At 37.6% G+C, this 19,461-nt stretch overlaps 1 protein-coding gene across 3 annotated transcripts in view; it reads left to right on the top strand.

Moving 5' to 3' along the window:
* LOC136857917 (uncharacterized) overlaps positions 1-17,752 on the top strand; it is a 122,598-nt gene extending 104,846 nt beyond the window's left edge. For all 3 annotated transcript variants that reach the window (XM_067136989.2, XM_067136988.2, XM_067136990.2), the window contains 2 exons: positions 4,881-5,034; positions 16,260-17,752. In XM_067136989.2, coding sequence (XP_066993090.2) covers positions 4,881-5,020 — 140 coding nt within the window. In that variant the 3' untranslated portion in view covers positions 5,021-5,034; positions 16,260-17,752. The remainder of the gene's footprint in view (positions 1-4,880; positions 5,035-16,259) is intronic.
* The last annotated feature ends 1,709 nt before the right edge of the window (positions 17,753-19,461 follow it).

Here is a 19,461-nt window from a genome sequence, read left to right as displayed (position 1 = left end):
AAATCCATACTGGCTCCTCATGAACCAATTTTTATCATCATATATCCCTCTGATGTACTTTGATATTAAACTCTCCAGCATTTTACAAACTATACCGGTCAGGCTGATTGGTCTGTAGTTCTCTGGTTTCCTTTTATCACCCTTTCCTTTATAAATTGGTATTATTATAGATTCTTTCCATTCCTTTGGTATTACACTATTATTTATGACATAGTCAAAGAGAAATTTTAAATAAGGCATTATGTACCACCCCATTGCCTTTAATACCTCCCCAGTAATTTGATCACTTCCTGCTCCTTTTCTTTGCTGAAGCAGTTGGATTTCTCTGAAAATATCTTCATTTGTGAATGAGAAGCCTCTTGTTTCCCTATGTGTCTCTCCCTCTCTATCTTCTGTTTTGGTTTCCAACTCCTGACAATCTTCTACTGAATCTCTGAATTCCCCACTAAATAGGTTTGCTTTCTCAGTATCTGTTAAATAGTGTTCACCCCCTTCTCCCACCGTTGTAGGAATTTGTATTCCTGATATATGAATACAGCTTTTTCAATTTCCCTTTGTGATCATTACCCTCTTGAAGTATGCCATTCATATAATTCTCTTTCGCTTCCTTTTTCACTCTATTCAGTTCCCTCATTAACTCTTCTCTAGTTTCTCTACTCTCCCTACTCTCTTTGATTTTCCTGTTTACTATTCTACATTTTCTTTTTAATTTTCTTATTCCCCTTGTATAATAAACAGGGTCTGAGGTCATTTTACCCTTCTTAACAGGTACAAATCTATTCTCTCCTTCTCAAATGATTCCTTTAAATTTAGCCCAAAGTTAGTGGCGTATGCTGCCATCAAGACATGGGCTATCACTAGACTTAGGTTACCCATTTTCGATAGTTGGTTTAGTGAACGTCAAGCCTTAAGGGTTTTGAGCTGCAGCTAATAGCCATCGGAGTAGCCTGCTGTATTAAGGATGGTTCACAAGCCGTAGCCTCTGCTACTGTAGATGGTAGTTAAAGAATCAGCCTCCTCGTACTCTTAATTCCCCTAGCTCGGGGACTGGGAGCTTATGACGTCTTCACCATTCATTTCATCAGGTCACCATCAAGCCTTTCGAGGGGCTATGCATTATTATTATTATTATTATTATTATTATTATTATTATTATTATTATTATTTTTAATTCTTAATTCGTTTGTCCTCCAGGGTTAGTTTTTCCCTCATACTCAGCAAGATATCCCACCTCTACACTCAAGGCCAGTGTCCTGTAACATGAGACTTTGGGTCGGGGATACAACTGGGGAGGAGGACCAGTACTTCGCCCAGGCGGCCTTGCCTGTTATGCTGAACAGGGACCTTGTGGGGGATGGGAAGATCGTAAGGAATAGACAAGGAAGAGGGAAGGAAACGGCCATGGCCTTAAGTTATGTACCATCCCAGCATTTGCCTGGAGGAGAAGTGAGAAACCACAGAAAACCACTTTGAGGATGGCTGAGGTAGGAATCGAACCCTCCTCTACTTAGTTGACCTCCCAAGGCTGAGTGGACCCCGTTCCAGCCCTCGTACCACTTTTCAAATTTCGTGGCAGAGTCGGGATTTGAACCCGGGTCTCCGGGGATGGCAGCTAAACACACCAACCACTACACCACAGAGGCAGACATTATTATTATTATTATTATTATTATTATTATTATTATTATTATTATTATTATAGTTGCTTTACGTCGCACCGACACAGATAGGTCTTACGGCGACGATGGGACAGGAAAGGCCTAGGAGTTGGAAGGAAGCGGCCGTGGCTATAATTAAAGTACAGCCCCAGCATTTGCCTGGTGTGAAAATGGGAAACCACGGAAAACCATCTTCAGGGCTGCCGACAGTGGGATTCGAACCCACATTCTCCCGGATGCAAGCTCACAGCCGCGTGCCCCTAACCGCACGGCTATTATTATTATCTCAGTTGCAAACAATAAAGTTTGTGAAGTTCGCATGAGCCACATAACCACAAATACCGTTCATACTTATTTACGTTGAAATACCCTTTGTATGGATTCTTGTTTTTCTCCTCCTGTTCACACTGTAACTGAGTAAGAGGTGGGGTAGGCTTACCATTTTTAATTATCAGCAATTTATCTTCATATTTCAGTTGGGAGAATGGTTTATCCTACAAGTTACACACGGTTCAGCCATTTCACAGAAGTAACATCACAAGGTCACAGTCACGTTAAACATTATAACTTCAGATAAACTAAAATTGTTCTGAGATCAACTAAAATATACCCATAATTTCCAACTATAAGCAACCCGTATGATGTCCTGCACATGCAAAAAACAAACTTGTAATACTGTAGCACATGGGTGAATCCCATCAATTCGGACACTTCCGGAGAACTTCGAGTCTTTGGGCCTTCTCTTTCCACCGCTGTCTCGTTAGCGGCGGCGATTTGACGGACCGAAGCCTAGCACAGCTCAAGGTTAGTATCCTCTCGTTCCCCGCACCCTGTCCGACTCGTTGGCTGAACGGTCAGCGTACTGGCCTTCGGTTCAGAGGGACCGGGTTTGATTCCCGGCCGGGTCGGGGATTTTAACCTTAATTGGTTAATTCCAATGACACGGGGGCTGGGTGTATGTGTTGTCTTCATCATCATTTCATCCTCATCTTGACGCGCAGGTCGCCTACGGGAGTCAGTTAGAAAGGCCTGCACCTGGCTAGCCGAACCCGTCCTGGGATATCCCGGCACTAAAAGCCATACGACATTTCATTTCTCCGCACCCTTCCGACATTCGCCAGCAAGCTTTGTGCGGTGGGTCGAGGGGAGTGGGCCGAAGGCCTGGGCTGCGATGTTAGTCTCCGATGCCTTGCTCTCAGAAATACGAGCGACGTTCTTTCTCAATGCTTTCAAGTTTTGTAAATGGAAGAATGTGTCAGATGCTTATATTATAATAAGATTTAGATTTCCATTGTTCTCATTTGAGGCTTGGGTTTCACTGATAGCCTTTGTAGCCCTCAGTATACGCCACTGCCCAAAGTGTATCCACATTACTCCCTTCACTTATCCAACAACTGAATTGTGATTTAAGGTAAGTCCCAAATTCATCAACTTTAGTTTTTCTGTACAATTTCTTGTCTTGTGTGACCCTCTTATTAAGCCTTTTTGGTACCAGTCCGACATCCATTATTACAGCCTTATAGTCACATATTCCTTCAATTACCTCAGTTGTATCAACAATTTCCCATGGTTTAATCAAGAATACATCTAGTAAGTTATTGATAGGAGTCGGTTCTTGTACTACTAGTGTATATCCTCCCTCCCAAATTAACTTATTTGCCAGTTTCTGTTCATGATCTTTACTTGCAGCTCCATTCCATTCAACTTCAGGCAAGTTTAGATCTCCCCCAATTATTACCATATCATTATTATTGTTTTTATGAGTATAATCTATTATTTTCTCAAATATTTCCATGTCTCTTTCCTCTCTTCCAGGCCTGTATGTTCCTATAATTCCCACCTCCTTCATATTATCACAAAGTAATTTTATCCCTAATATTTCATCCCTTTCATCGGTAAACCATTCATGTGAACAAGAAGTTTCCTTCACCAGAATAAACACCCCCCCACCCATTTTTTCTCCTCGGTCTTTACGATAGACTGTATACCCTTCTGGAAATACTTCTCTATTACCCACCCCTTCTCTCAGCCACGATTCCACTCCTATCACCACATCAGTCTCATAAGATTCCATCAGTGTACCGAATTTTAATTGTTTATTTACTACACTCTGACAGTTTACCAAGAGCAATCTCAGACCCCCTTCCTCCCTAAAACTTGACTGTTGCAATTGGGTAACTTGAAATTCCTTACTTTCCTGAGTTTCATTTTCTAGTTGACTGAGCCAGCTTGAAGTACAGCTGGCTCTTTCTACTAGTTTTCCTGGTCAGTATTATAACTCAAGGGAGTTGCCTTTTTTACAGTACATACCGGGCGAGTTGGCCGTGCGCGTAGAGGCGCGCGGCTGTGAGCTTGCATGCGGGAGATAGTAGGTTCGAATCCCACTATCGGCAGCCCTGAAGATGGTTTTCCATGGTTTCCCATTTTCACACCAGGCAAATGCTGGGGCTGTACCTTAATTAAGGCCATGGCCGCTTCCTTCCAACTCCTAGGCCTTTCCCATCCCATCGTCGCCATAAGACCTATCTGTGTCGGTGCGACGTAAAGCCCATAGCAAAAAAAAAAAAATTACAGTACATATCTTATGATTAATAAAATCTAGAACAATATTTGCAATCTTTCATTTACCTGAATTGTTTAGATGAAGGCCATGCTTTGTGTAACAGTGTCTTTCGAAACTGCTGCATTCAATTACCTAAACTGTTCAACTGTCAAGCCCTTGCATCAAATAAATACAAGTCTTTAACCCTCTACTGCATGAATTATTTTTAGTTTCCATTTGGTAAAGAGAATTTCAACTTATGTTCAGTGTTTTAGATAAATGTACTAACAACTTTTAACTGGGGCTAATACCTAACACTCATATGTGATGTGGTTTGCCATAATGGGTTATATATATGATTTTTCGTGATTTTACATGATCGAACATTACTACTGGCAATGGGTACGTATTGCAAGGCGCAAATGTGCCATAAAACTACCTCTACCCACAATCTCTATCCATTTACGCAGGTGAAAAACTGTATGTTGCCTGATGGCAACACTATGCTGTAGAGGGTTAAGGTAACGTCAAGGTAATAAGCATCTTGTAAATAGATAGGCATGCTATCCTTTGTATCTTCCTTGCATTTCCTATTTTACCAATATTTTCAAACTTATTTTCAATTTTATCTTGGGTTATATTTCTGTCGCTTGTTGTGAGAGAATTATGTTGTATTCCAGGAGGTAAGAAATGCCCTGCTTGTGGACAAAGGATTTACCATGACAAATGGAGGCTGAGTGAGAAGTTAGCTGAGGATCGCTGGGCTCATCAACAGGCTCGTGAACGTGAGCTGAAGGAGGTTGCAGAATTTCTGGAATAAGAAGAAAATGGCAGGTTGTCTGTTGGGAAACACACTTATCTCCTAATATTACTCTGTATCCATAATAAGATATTTATGATGATTTACAGACTTATAGACACAATATCATTTTTGTTGTAGAAACTATCTGTCTGATCATATGATCATAATGATTTGATCTGATCATAATTGACCATTTTTGCACAGGAAACTTGGTACTACCTTCTATCCTGAAGTGTCTTGAAATTATTTCCAGGAAAGAATGTGTTGAAAGTCTTGCATACATCAGCTACATCAGATAAAATGTTGACAGTGTCTTTATCTCCTTAGGGTGTTGTTTGGTTAGCTCCATTTAAAGATTAGTTTTTAGTCAGTCTCGTTTGTTATATTTTTTGAAGTTCTTTCATATGTTGACTATATTTATTATTAGTTTTTATTCTGTTTGTAGATTGGTTTTATCTATCAACTTTAGCTGAAGAAAGAACAACATGGTTTCTATGTACAAAAAATATTGGATAGAAGAGTGTGCTATGTAAATTAATGAGAAAAAAAAGCAGCATTGAATGGCCATTTAATTGCAAATCTGAGCAAAAGTGGTCTCATCAACAACAGCTGCTACTATTTCAGAGTTTACACTTGTCATACATCAGTAAATTGACTTAAAACATGCATATTTACAAACTTTAAAATGTGAAATATATTCTAATTTTAATTGGTAAATTTCATATTTTATATAATATTTTCTTCTTCTTCTTCTTCTTCTTCTTCTTCTTTTATGACCACATAGGATCACTTTAGTCAGTCCGTCGTTCAGGTCTCTTTGAAGGGATTGTTCGGGCTTTGCGGTCCTCCCAGTACTTCTTCAGACGCTCCGATCTTCGTGCCCTTTCATCAGTTGAAAATGTGCGTGTTGTTGGTTTGTTTTGTGTAAGGGTAAAGTGAGGGTTTGTATTCTTGAGTTTTGTATTCAATTTTATCTTATTTTTGGTGTCTTCTGTTGTAAGGCCTATTTCCTTCAGATCCTCCCTTACTTCTCTGATCCATTTACATCCTGTTGTGGTATTTTTTGAGACGAGATTGTGTTGTACTAGTTGTTTCAGAAGTCTCGAGTCCTGCATCCTCATGATATGTCCAAAGAATCCCAGTCTCCTCTTACGCATAGTATCTGTAATGGGTTCTAGCTCTTTGTACACGACTTTGTTAGGTATTAACCGCCACTGTCCATCTTTCTGATATTTTTTGTTGATACAGGTTCTTCCAATCCTCCTTTCAATTTTCTGAAGTCTGTCAGTCTTTGATTGTTTATTCAGGTAAAAGTGTGTTTCTGCTGCATATGTAGCTTCCGGTTTTATAACTGTGTTGTAGTGTTTTATTTTTGTATTTATTGATAGACATTTCTTTTTGTAGATATCCCATGTTAATTTTTGTGCTTTAGCTAATCTATTTGTTCTTACTTGGATTGAGATTTTTTCATTTAAGTTATGTGTTATTACTTCTCCAAGATATTTAAACTGAGTTACTATTTTGATTTTATTACCATTTATGGTGACTTCTTTTAGCTGTGTTGGTTTTTGGGGCATAATTTTCTGTTTTTTCAAATGATATTTTGAGGCCAATTTTATTTGCAATGTTTTGAAGTTCTGATATCTGGGTTTTTGTTTCTTTTATGTCCACTGCTAGTAATGCTAAATCGTCAGCAAAACCCAGGCAATTTGTTTTGATTTTTCGGCCAATCTTTATTTTGGGGGGACATTTTCTAAACCATTCCCTCATTACCATTTCTAGAGCACAGTTAAATAATAGTGGTGAGAGCCCATCTCCCTGCCGTAGTCCAGTTTTAATTTCAAATGTCTCTGATGTTTCACCCCTAAACTTCACTTTTGACTTGGTATTGGTGAGAGCCAATTTTATCATGTTTATTAATTTGGGGTGTAGTCCAAGGTGTCTTAAAATTTTAAACAGAGATTCTCTATGGATGCAATCATAAGCTTTCTTGAAATCTACAAATGTTATCACCATACCTCTGTTTCTTCTCCTGTTATAGTCCATTATCAACTTAAGACTCATGATCTGATCAGGACAGCTCCTCCAGGGTCTGAAACCTCCTTGATATTCTCCTAGTTCTTTCTCAAGTTGTAAACTTATCCTATTAAGGATGATTATTGAAAATATTTTGTATGTTATGTCTAGGGGAGAGATTCCCCTGTAGTTATTAGGGTCGGTTTTGTCCCCTTTTTTGTGCAGTGGATGAATGAGGGCTGTTGTCCAGTGTTCTGGTAGTTCTTCTTTAATCCAGATAGAGACAAGTTGTTGATGGAGGGCAACTTTTGCTGAGGTTCCTGCATATTTCCAGATTTCCGCAAAGGTCTGATCTTCTCCTGGCGCTTTGTAGTTTTTTAATTTATTCAGAGCTTGGTAGACTTCCTTTATTGTGGGGGGATTGATGTTTTCTGGTGATGTTTTTATCGGGGTGTTGGTGTCCAAATGAAGGAGTTCTGTAGGTTCCTCACAATTTAAAAGCTTGTTGAAATGTTTAGCCAGAATTTCTACATTGTCTTTATTGTTATGGGCCAGCTTACCATCTTCATCCTTCATCAGTAGGGTCGGGGGTTAATATTTTTGGAGCTGCTTTCTGAAGGTTTTGTAGTAGTCCCTTGATTTAGTTTTACTGAACTGTTCTTCAATTAACTGCAGGGTGTCCTAATGATGTTGTCTTTTTATTCTTCTTAAGACTTGGGTAGTTTCTTTTCTGTGTTTTACTAGCTTTTGATAGGATATTTCTGTCTTTTGGGACTGATGTAATAGCCATGCCTGATGTCTTTTCTCCACTGTTTCATCACATTCACTGTTCCACCATTGGTGTTTTTTACGTGGTTTAATTGGAGCTAGGTCTTCTGCAATTTGTTTAAGGTTGTGTACTAAGTCTTCAAGTTTGTCTGTGATTTTTATTTTTTCAGTTGCTTTCTGGTAATTTTTGTTGTTGATTAGCTGGGTAGGATCTATTTTTCTTTTAGTTTTAAGGGCTTGCTTTTGTTGTCTCCTCTGGGGAGTGAGTTTAATTTTAATTTTAACTACGTAGTGATCTGAACCTGTGTCTATTCCTCGGAGGACTTTGACGTTATAGATCTCTTTGTGGTGGTATTTGTCCATGCAGACGTGGTCCAGTTGCCATTCTCCTTTAGTGTAGTCAGGGTGTTTCCATGTATTGAGTTTTTGAGGTTTCCTCTTAAAACATGTAGATTTTGAGATTAAATTATGGTTTCTACACAGGTCAACTAGTCTCTCTCCATTTTTATTTGTTTTCTTGTGTGCTGGCCATTTTCCGATGATGTCACGGTATTTTCTTTCTCTGCCTAGTTGAGCGTTGAAGTCGCCTATTAATAATTTTATATGGTGTTTGGGGATGTTATCTATGGTCTGGTCCAATAGGTCCCAAAATTCTCCTGTTTCCTCCTGGTCTTTTGAGGAGTTGTTTTTATCATTAGTGGGAGCATGGGCATATTTTATATAAAAAGAAACAGCACAGCTATGTACAAAAATGTAAGACGTAATGAACACAAGAATGTTCTAGAAAAATTTTTACTACTTTCTGTGTAATAGTATATCTGGGTCTATTCACTTTAAAAGAACCAAACGAGAACTTCATTCAGACAGAGTTGTGGTTCTGGTCTTTGTGGAAACATACTCTGACTTTGAAACTAGTACATCCTTAGTCAGATAATCCAGTTTGCATTCAACTGATCCATTCTCTAGATCAGAAACAAGTCACAAGGGCAAGAAACAAGTCATGTCTTCGGTTCCAAACAGTTGAGTGATTAGTGAGGTAATGTGTTATACACAGGATCATTAGTTTAATTCTGGGAAAGGTCTTTGAATCATTAAAAGATAGGAAAATTGATAGCACACCATATTGTTCATGCTGAGATATAAAGGAACCATGGTGAACCCAGTAGGTTTGCCAGGCAATATCTCTCAGCATTCTAATCCACCTATGTGTGTTTTGTTTTTTTCTGGCAGCAGCACTGACTGTAGTTAACAACAGTAGCTTAACTTGTTAACACTATGAGCCCAGACGAGTCAAGATAGCGTCCCTACCCTGTGCCGGCGTGATTTAAACTGTCTGGAAAAAATCACAGTTTTTTGCAGTATAAATAAACAAATTTACTTACATATTCTATAAAAAGTGGACTATCACATGAAATCAATTCAAAAATGCGTACCTTCAGCATTGGAAGTAAAATCAAGCTATGATATTGGTACATTCTGTTATCCTTGCACACTTGAATTTCTAAATCACTCAGAAAAGTTTGATAGTTTTCAGTCACTGAACAACGGAATTACACATTGTTATTCCCAATACCTAGCTTTGGTGTGGTAACACTCAAAACATTCTCCTATGCAAAGACCTACGTCATATTTACGGCAATATACGGTTGTCATTTTCTTCACAGCATGGTCAGTGTTGTGTTTGGACTTGTCGTAGCAAACCTTGCACATACGCTGCAAGTGTCCTTCCTTCTTCACGCCCACTGCAGTTATTCTGTGTGGAAAATAATCTCTACCTACTAGCCTTCCTGCAGATGATGCTCATGATTCTTCAGTAAATTCAGCAGCAACACTACTCACCAAATCGTCTGCCAAACGTTCACAAAATTTTGATAGGGTTAGAAAAAACGGGCCTATTCACAGGAGCAAAATCTTGTTTCCATTGTGTTCCCGTACTTCTCACCTCCCTTTGTCTTTTTGCGACTGGTTCTTCTGGTGATGAATCTGATGATTGTAGATTTTCATTTTCTTCTTCACAATCACTTTCATACAGATCAGAATCTGAATCGTTTACAAGTTCGTAATAATCTGTTCACTTATCCGTGGGCTGTATGCACGCATAGGATTTCCTTTACTTGTACTAGTCCGGTCCATATCTCAATATACAGTATAAATAGACTACTTGAGAGATGATTGCAGACTGCTGACTTACTAGACTTTCATTCTAAATATGTTAAGTCATATAATCCATCATTAGAACGTGTGTGCATAAATTTTAGCTTATCGAACCAGAGCGTGCGTGCGTGCGTCAGTAATTAGGTAAGATATAGCTGAGCGCACATGGCTATGAAACTTTATCCCAAGGTTGCACCACCAATCACTATTGATTGATAACACCACCTATCAGTAGTAAAGCAAATCGACAACATGTTAAAACAAAATCTAATTCGATAACAAGAATAGCTCAAGTGCAAAGAGGAGAAGAACTCCACCTAATCAGTACTTGTTTATTATTATTATTAAAAATGCTGGTCCAGGATGACCCGCTAGGGTCAAAACCGGTCCTGCTGGTCCAGGATGACCTGCTAGGGTCGAAACCGGTCCTGCCCTTTTTAATAATAATAATAATAATAATAATAATAATAATAATAATAATAAAAAACAAGTATTGATTAGGTGGAGTTCTTCTCCTCTTTACGTTTGTGTGAATCATCAATACGGATATGAAGCTTATAAGTTACGAACATGAATAGCTTTCGAGTGACTGATTTTCAAATTTCATGGTAGTAGTATTACTAACAGCGGCACTCAGGCGCACGCCATGTGGTAGTAATATTACTACCGTCGGGCGCATAGTGTTAAGAGAATGGAACATCAAAATTGGCATGCATGTCACCAAGGTGGCATCTCCTCAGAGGCATCTGAGGTCATATCATAATACAGTATATCATATAATCATATATCATATCATTATCTCTCATTTTGTTTTAGCCAGTTATAAATTGTTATGTTGCTTGGGCTTTAACTTTTGCTTATTACTCAACTTTTGCTTATTACTCTGTCATTCGTTCTTGGTGGTGATCTTTTCTCTCATCAGTTTAGTCCTTTCCTGTTTGTCTTTTCTTGAAACTCTGGTGTGCTTGAAATTCCTTCCTTAATGGGTCACACTCCTGGATGTCTTTAAATGTGAACCCCATTTCTTGTAGATCTCTTTCCACCTCACTGAATCAGGCTTCCTTTATTTTCTTTTTCTGAAAGTAGGTAAAAATCTGGTTGAACACACTTCTGGGCTCATTTATGTTTAAGTGTCAGTAAAAGGCAGTTATTCTTTTCTGAATTTTATCAGTTATTATTTTCCTTACGTGAGTATAGTTTGTTAATAATTTGCGCTCGTGTGACGTGTGTCACCCACCTAAAGAATATATGAATTTTACCCTGTATTACATCATTTTGGTTATTTCTTATGCTGCAGTCTTATAGTGGAAAGCTTGAGCTATATCCACATGCAGTATAAATAGATTGTTTTTAGTCATTCGATAGTTTTACATTTGTTATTGATGTTTTGTCACAAGCAATCTGTTGAAAGGTTGAGCCAAGGTAGCAAGTGAATGAGTATGGATGAGGTTAGTGATTTATTGAATGAATTGAGTGATAGCAAAAAGTCTCATGTTAGTGCCTTTTGTGGGAATGAAAGTTTACCTGCTAATTCAAGTGACTCCAGCAGTGAAAGTGACAATGTTGATGATCGTAGATCTGATAATAATGGAAGAACTGATGCACTTCCCAGGTAACAAGTAGTCAGTTGGAACATGTGTGAAGTTCACGATGCTTATTTGCTGCATTTCGTTGTCAGTGGACAGAATGGTGTAAAGTTAGGTCAGAACTTTGAGATTTCTAGCAATGTACCGTTTTGGTACATATGCTTTCTTATAATGCATATCAATGTAATCTTTTTTATATTTTACTGCCTCTAGTGGAATATCCTTGAGCATTGGGGGTTGGTTTATTAATATGCAACATCCAGAAATTCTGCAGGAAATGCTTTCGCAAAAATATGCCATTGAAAAATGGCATGTATTATCAATTCTAGGAACCCAGGACTTCACCCAGGGGACTGCATACAAATTATTTTGCAAATTATTTTCTGACATCTATATTCATGTGTGTGCTGGTTAAAATGTTTTTCTTAGTCATAAATGCCTATTTTGCCAATGCTATTCTTCTCTTTACTTCCAGGAAGCATCTATTATCCTCTGTTATCACACTACCAAGATAACAGAATTGTTTCACCTGATCAATTCTGACATCATCAATTTTTATATTGGTTTTAATTTCTTCCATATTTTTCTGTACTACCATTACTTTCGTTTTCCATTTGTTTACTTTTAATTTCCATAGTTTAAAAGTGTCTGAGAGGACTTTCAGCATTCTGTTCATTTCTTTCTCTGAGTCTGCAATTAATACGATGTCATCTGCAAATCTGATACAATTTATCCTTTCACCATTGACTTTTACACCCTTTGTCTGTGTGTGTCATCATGGAGATTTACATGGCTCTTTCTTTGCGATGTAAATTTCCATACCTTCTATTATATTCAATGGTTTTATTTTATTTTCGATGTGTAACATTTTTAGATCTGTGTTGATGTCTGTGAAGTGGTGTGAGTTGTCATATATGTGTTCACTGAATGCTCAACTTAATTACAAACTATCCACTTCATGTCCATATCGATATGACAATCTAAGAATCAAATAATTATTTTATAAATTTTATAAAATCATTAGTAGTACATGTTTCGACTGCTTCGCAGTCATTATTAGCTACATTCACGTATGCTTAGGTATGAAAAAGGTGAAAGGATGCACAATAAATGTTCCCTTATTAACCTTGATATCTTCTCATGGGAAATTTAAAACTTTGTCTGTCGGGGAAGGATGAAGGTGGTGGTGGTGGTGGTGATGGTGATGGTGATGGTGATGGTGGTGATGGTGGAGGTGATTGGAGGGGTGGAGAAGAATGCTTAGAAAGTTATTAAAAACTTGCCCTTAACTAAAATGTTGTTAAAAAATTTGTTCCAATTAAGAATAAAAAACATCTTTTTTGTCATGAACAAGTAACATCTAAGCATGTCCCAACATTGAGCTGCAAGGGCATTCAAAGTATCCATTTTTAGCAATAAAATAAAAAGTTAACCAGCTTTTGCCACATGCTTTCGAGCACAAGCATGAATGGGACTTAAAAAACAAGATTTCATCTCCTCAACTGGAAGCTGACATATGTTTTTATTAGTATTTTAGTTCAGAATAAGTTTTAATTATACTTTAATTACATCTCAAGTAATTAGTTTGCAGAAAGTTAATTAGTTTCTTTTCAAATATGCTTCTGAGCAGAAGCTAAAAAAGAGACTTAGAAGGCATTTTTATCTTCTTAATTGGAAGAAACATTTTAACAATATTTTAGTAAATGGCAAGATTTGAATCACTTTTTAAGCCTTCTTCCCTCTCCCCCCACCCCGATCATCCTTTCCCACTAGACAAAGTTTTAAGTTTCCCATGAGAAGATATCAAGCCTAATATGAGAACATATATTGTGCATACTTTCATCTTTTGTTTTCATACCTAAGCATACGTGAATGTAGCTGATAACTGTGAAGCAGTCGAAACGTACTATTAATTATTTTATAAAATTGCCAAAGGCAAATAAAAGTATCGATTTGGTGGCTAAATAATTCTTTGCTAATTAGATGCTCAACTTAATGTGCTTAATGAATCCCACAGGAGGTTACTCTAACTTAAAAGTTGGAATGTGGGTTAGAATATTCTTATCTGTAGTAAATTCTCTTAATTTATGCAATGTCTTAGTAACTCCAGATGCTTTTAGTAGGTTATTATTTATCAATAAAATAATGTCTTACACGGTACACTTTAATTCAATACATACTTTGCTCAGTCAAGTCATTAACATAAATTTAATCCCGAATAGACAACAACTACGAATATACTTCCATGAAAGGCGTTCACGTAAATGAAAATGACATAGCAAAAAATTAAAAGAAAACTAGTCAGCCCATTAATAGCTCCTTAGACAATCCCTTATATAGTTTTCAAAAACAGTTTAAATTACAATAATAACAACCATAAATAAAATGATAGCATAATTTGAATGAACTCAAATGTCAACTAACAATATGCAACACCATATATTTAGGCCAAGAAAAACTAAATCTCCACACCAGATTTTAAAAAACTTAAATTATGATAACAACAACAACAACAACAACAACAACAACAACAACAATAATAATGATAATGATAATAATAATTAGGCCACCAAGCTCGATAGCTGCAGTCGCTTAAGTGCGGCCAGTATCCAGTATTTGGGAGATAGTAGGTTCGAACCCCACTGTCGGCAGCCCTGAAAATGGTTTTCCGTGGTTTCCCATTTTCACACCAGGCAAATGTTGGGGCTGTACCTTAATTAAGGCCACGGCCGCTTCCTTCCCACTCCTAACCCTTTCCTGTCCCATCATCACCATAAGACCTATCTGTGTTGGTGCGACGTAAAGCAACTTGCAAAAAAAAAAAATTAGGCCTATTAATATCTAAATTTATAACAATAAAACCTTAGTTTACAATAATAATAATATTAATAATTCAAACTGCAAGTAAATTTCCAAAAAAGTTAATGTGAGCAGAAAATGGCATAATGAAAATTACCAGTAAATTACCATTGAATCCTCATTAAAATCCCCTGAAAAATTTAAAAATCAATTTTAATATGATGATGGTAATACCAACACCAACAATAGAGACACTAAATATACCTAAAAGTAAACTACAGGATGTCATTGACCTAGCCAGGGTGGGGAGGCGTGGCATAATGGAAGGTCAACAGACTGACTAGCCAGCTGGAATTACGCCAACAACAGAGTGACGGTATTGCAGTGGCTTGCATTCTATACTAGAGCGGAGAGCAGTGAGGACTTAATGCATAAATGTTTATGCATTTCTAAATTTATTTGAGTGTGATTTGATAGAATCTGATAATGTTCTTTCAAGAATGAAACATTTCATTCTATTTTAATTAAGTTGTTTCTTTTTCAGGTATAATTCTGTTACCATGTGTTTTCTTTTTCAGATAATGTAGTTTATAATTTTATTTATTCAAAATTACTTTTGGCAACTGAAGATCCTAACAGTTATAAATGAATTTTACTAGGATGTCCCATTGGTCACTGAAACCAGGATTTACCTGTAAGGATTGAATAAGGAATGGATCAAGGATCAAATGGGAGTACTGGATTTGACAGGTATCTTCAAAACCAGTTGATGGAGGAAGGTCATAGAAGGAAGAAAGTAATCTGGTTGATAAATAAAATGAAATGGCGTATGGCTCTTAGTGCCGGAGTTGTCCGAGGACAGTATGGTTGATAGAGAGAACTATTTGGTGTAGGAGAAGCATTTCTTATCCATATTATGTCTAAGTTAAAATCACCAGCATGTAGATATGTCTTAATTTTGTTGTACATGTTGCACATGGGATCATGAGAGAATCAGCTGGTTATTCAGCAGTTGATTGGGTTTGCACAGCGTTGAATCATTGCCATTTCTGCAGTTCCATCAAATGGTGGCGTACCCATTGTGATGCAGTATTTTTCATGCCAAGACAGTCTTTCAGGATATGAAAAATTTGTCTTAGGTAGTACTGTATGCCTGTCTCTCAGGCTAACTCGTGAACCATCTGGGTTGTATACTTTCCCACCAACAAGCTGTACATCCTCATCACTACCTCTAGGGTGACCAGGCTAAGGCATGTCAGCCACACACTGTCACCTGTCATTGAAGGCTTTTACCCACCATGCCACAGTTCTGTAAGTAAATGTTGATTCCCTGCATGCCTCATAGAGACCTTCATTACACTGTCATACTGTACAGCCCCGTGCACATCCATTTTCAATCCAGCTGCGCTCTTTATTGTTTTGAGAACATCTTAGATACTAATTGTTCAACCACTCTGTCACAGTTGCCACTATTTTTTGCAGCACTTCATATGTACAGATCATTAGATGGATGAGTCCATGTACTTTGAGTTATATTGGGTACCACTCTAACGTATGTACATGCAAGAAACACTGGTTCTGTTTGTTGGTGTATATACAACAGTATTGTTGCTAATGAAGAAACAGCTTTCTTTCTATTCTCCAAATATAGCAAAGAAGTTGACCTCTGTTACATAGAACAGAAAGAGCTATCTTATTTTCAACATAATTTCAGATCCTTATGCCTTTATCCACACCCTTGAGGTTTATGATATTAATACACAAAGTGGGGAAATAGATACTTGTAATATTTGAATTTGTGCTTGGCATTAATGATAGAATCTCAGTTTTGTTGATTAGACCATTCTTGATCTCAGGTCCATAACTTGTCAATGTTTTCACATTTTTAATCACTAGTGAAATTTAACATATTGCAATTGTAATTTTTATTGTAGGATTGAAGACTTGGCAGACATCTCTATGTACATTATAACTCATGGAGCTCCTGTTTTGTCGTGCAGAGAACTGAATGGATGAGGATCAACTTGCATAAAACAAAGGACTATAAAACTAATTCACTTCAGTCATTTTTGATAGTTGCTCATTTTTTATCTGCAGCTTTGTGATACTTCATAAACGTCTTATGAAGCACTTTTTGCTGAAGAAGTGTGGAGATATAAACAAAAAGTAATTATAATATACTGTATGAAATTGAAAAAACTTTTAAGTACTGAGAGGAAGAGGAATTTGTGCTTGGCATTAAGCACATTCTGATGTGTACATATTTTCTTATGAGCTTATGTTTGTAAGTCTCTCTTTATACTGCTTTTTAATGGTGAAAGGAAATGGATAGTTAGATGATTGTTGTCTTTAACTTTTAATCTCTGATATCAAGTTGTATACTCTTTTAACAGTCAAGTATTAATACTTCTTCTCAGTGCTGGGACTCTGTCAGCATTATGCATTTTAGAAAATAAATTTGAAACCAGACTGGAAAGAAATGTGAGTGCCTGTTTTATGGAGCTGGCAACAATTGATGTTGTTAAATTTTTAATATGCAGACTAATGTCATGTGAAAAAATGTCTAAGGAAGCTAGTTGACAGAAGCTGCCTTCAGGGACACAAAGGCAATGGAAGTAAGTTTGCCTCACAGGAGGGTTTTTTTTTTTTTTTTTTTTTTTTTTTTTTTACGTGCTGGTAATTCTGTTGCCCAAGTGCGTGCTCACACTCAACCTATAGGAGGAGGTGTGGTGGGTAATTGAAGGGTTTTAAGGGATGCTATTTATTCGAAAATGAGTTATAAACTGATAATTTCAGACAATACAAGAGAAGAGTTACTATCAGAGAAGTATTCGCTCTGTAAATGTATGTTGTTATTACTATATTCTGCAAGGCTGACCAACTACAGTAAAGTACAGTGACAGATTATTTTGTGGGATTATGAGCTGGAGGATGACCATTATTTTCAAATCATTAAAAATATAAAGATTTTTTATTATAACTTGCATATAATGGAATATCAGATAGTTGGCAGAATAATTTCTCAGTCATACTGCTTGGCGTTCATGACTGGATTAACCGATTTTCTTATCATGCAGCTTCTCGTTAACCTCAAAAGTATGAGTGAACGCCCTTCTATATCTCACATGACAATTAAAATCCTTGAATAAGCTGGGACTTGAACCAAGTGTGCCTATGGGCAAGAGGTAAAGAGGTTAAAGTCACTGAAGGTATGAGAGACTAGTACATAAGCCTGTCTTCGATAGCAGTTGAAATTTGAAATTGGTGAATAGAGAGTAATTTGATATTTGAAATGAACTTGTTAATGTATCATGTGAATAAAATGTGTACAGTCAACAGTCGTAATTACTATTTAAGAACTGAAAATTTAAAATGGACATGTTAATACAGTATACCTGATGAATAAAAGTTACATATGAGATATTTGAATAGAATCAAGAACAGGTATTATTGTATTTCCTTGTATACCACATTAAGTGTAGTAGTCCGACTCATTGGCTGAATGGTCAGCATACTGGCCTTTGGTTCGGAGGGTCCTGGGTTCGATTCCCGGCCGGGTCAGGGATTTTAACCTTCATTGGTTAATTCCAATGGCCTGGGGGCTGGGTGTTTGTGCTGTCCCCAACATCCCTGCAACTCACACACCACACATAATACTATCCTCCACCACAATAACACGCAGTTACCTAGACATGGCAGATGCTGCCCACCCTCATTGGAGGGTCTGCCTTATAAGGACTGCACTCGGCTAGAAATAGCCACATGAAATTATTATTATTATTGAGTGTAGTTGTAGATGGGAGTTTTATTTTGACATCTGTGGATCTCTTAAGAAAGATACATCCAGCTATCCATGGCTAAACACCAGAGTGGAGAGATTTATCCCAACATTTTGTAAAGTTTATCCGTGTGACTGATTGGTTGTGATAGAGAAGGCTAAATTTAGAAGAAATTGCCTTTGTTTAAGAATGAATAGTATACGAGGATCAACAGTCCAATTCGTTAGCTGAATGGTCAGCGTACTGGCCTTCAGTTCTGAGGGTTCCGGGTTCGATTCCCGGCCGGGTTGGGGATTTTAATCGCTTCTGATTAATTCTTCTGGCTCGGGGACTGGGTGTTTGTGTCCGTCCCAACACACTCCTCTTCATATTCAGACAACATACCACACTACCAACCACAGAAACACGCAATAATGATTACATCCCTCCATATAGGGTTGGCGTCAGGAAGGACATCCGGCCATAAAACGGGGCCAAATCCACATGTGCGACAGAGTTCGCACCAGCGACCCACAGTTGTGAGAAAAAGCGGTAGGGAAAGAAAGAATACCGGGATCAACAGGTGCTAAATCTATTCTTGGAATTAAACGCTTTCTTTCTGAAACCAAGACCATCAGAATTTCTGCATGAACAACATTTTTGTCCTGTTTCAGTATAGTCAGTCTCATTCCATTGTACAAACCAGCCTTATTAGCTTCATTAACATCGCCACTTTCTACGGAGTGAGTACTCTTGTATGTTATATCGTCACTTATCAAAATATTCAGAACCTGCTGGTTGATGCCGTTAATTTTTTTATTGGGCACAAAAAATTGCTACAGATGAAAATTCTGAACTCTCACTTTGATGAAAAGAAGAATTAAATAGCCAGGCTGGGTAGTTCAAGCAGTAGATCACTGGCCTTAAGAGCTCACATTGGCAGGTTTGATGCCAGCTCAGTCTGGTGATATTTGAAGGTGCTCAAATACATCAGCCTCGTGTTGGTAGATTTAGTGGCATGTTAAAGAACACCTAAGGGACTAACTTCCGACACCTCTGTCTGCAAAAACCATGTAAATAGTTATTGGACCGGACAAGTTGGCCGTGAGGTCAGGAGCACGCGGCTATGAGCTTGCATCTGGGAGATAGTGGGTTCGAATCCCACTGTCAGCAGCCCCGAAGATGGTTTTCCATGATTTCCCATTTTCACACCAGGCAAATGCTGGGCATGTACCATAATGAAAGCTTCCTTCCAACTCCTAGGCCTTTCCTATCCCATCGTCGCCATAAGACCTATCTGTGTCGGTGCGACATAAAGCCACTAGCAAAAAAAAAAGTTATTGGAATGTAGAACCAATATTGTTATTATTATTATTAT

This window comes from Anabrus simplex, chromosome 1, assembly GCF_040414725.1.
Source record: "Anabrus simplex isolate iqAnaSimp1 chromosome 1, ASM4041472v1, whole genome shotgun sequence".
Classification (NCBI taxonomy): domain Eukaryota; kingdom Metazoa; phylum Arthropoda; class Insecta; order Orthoptera; family Tettigoniidae; genus Anabrus; species Anabrus simplex.
The sequence above is the reverse complement of the archived record's forward strand: the minus strand, read 5'-3'. Positions and strand labels throughout refer to the sequence as shown.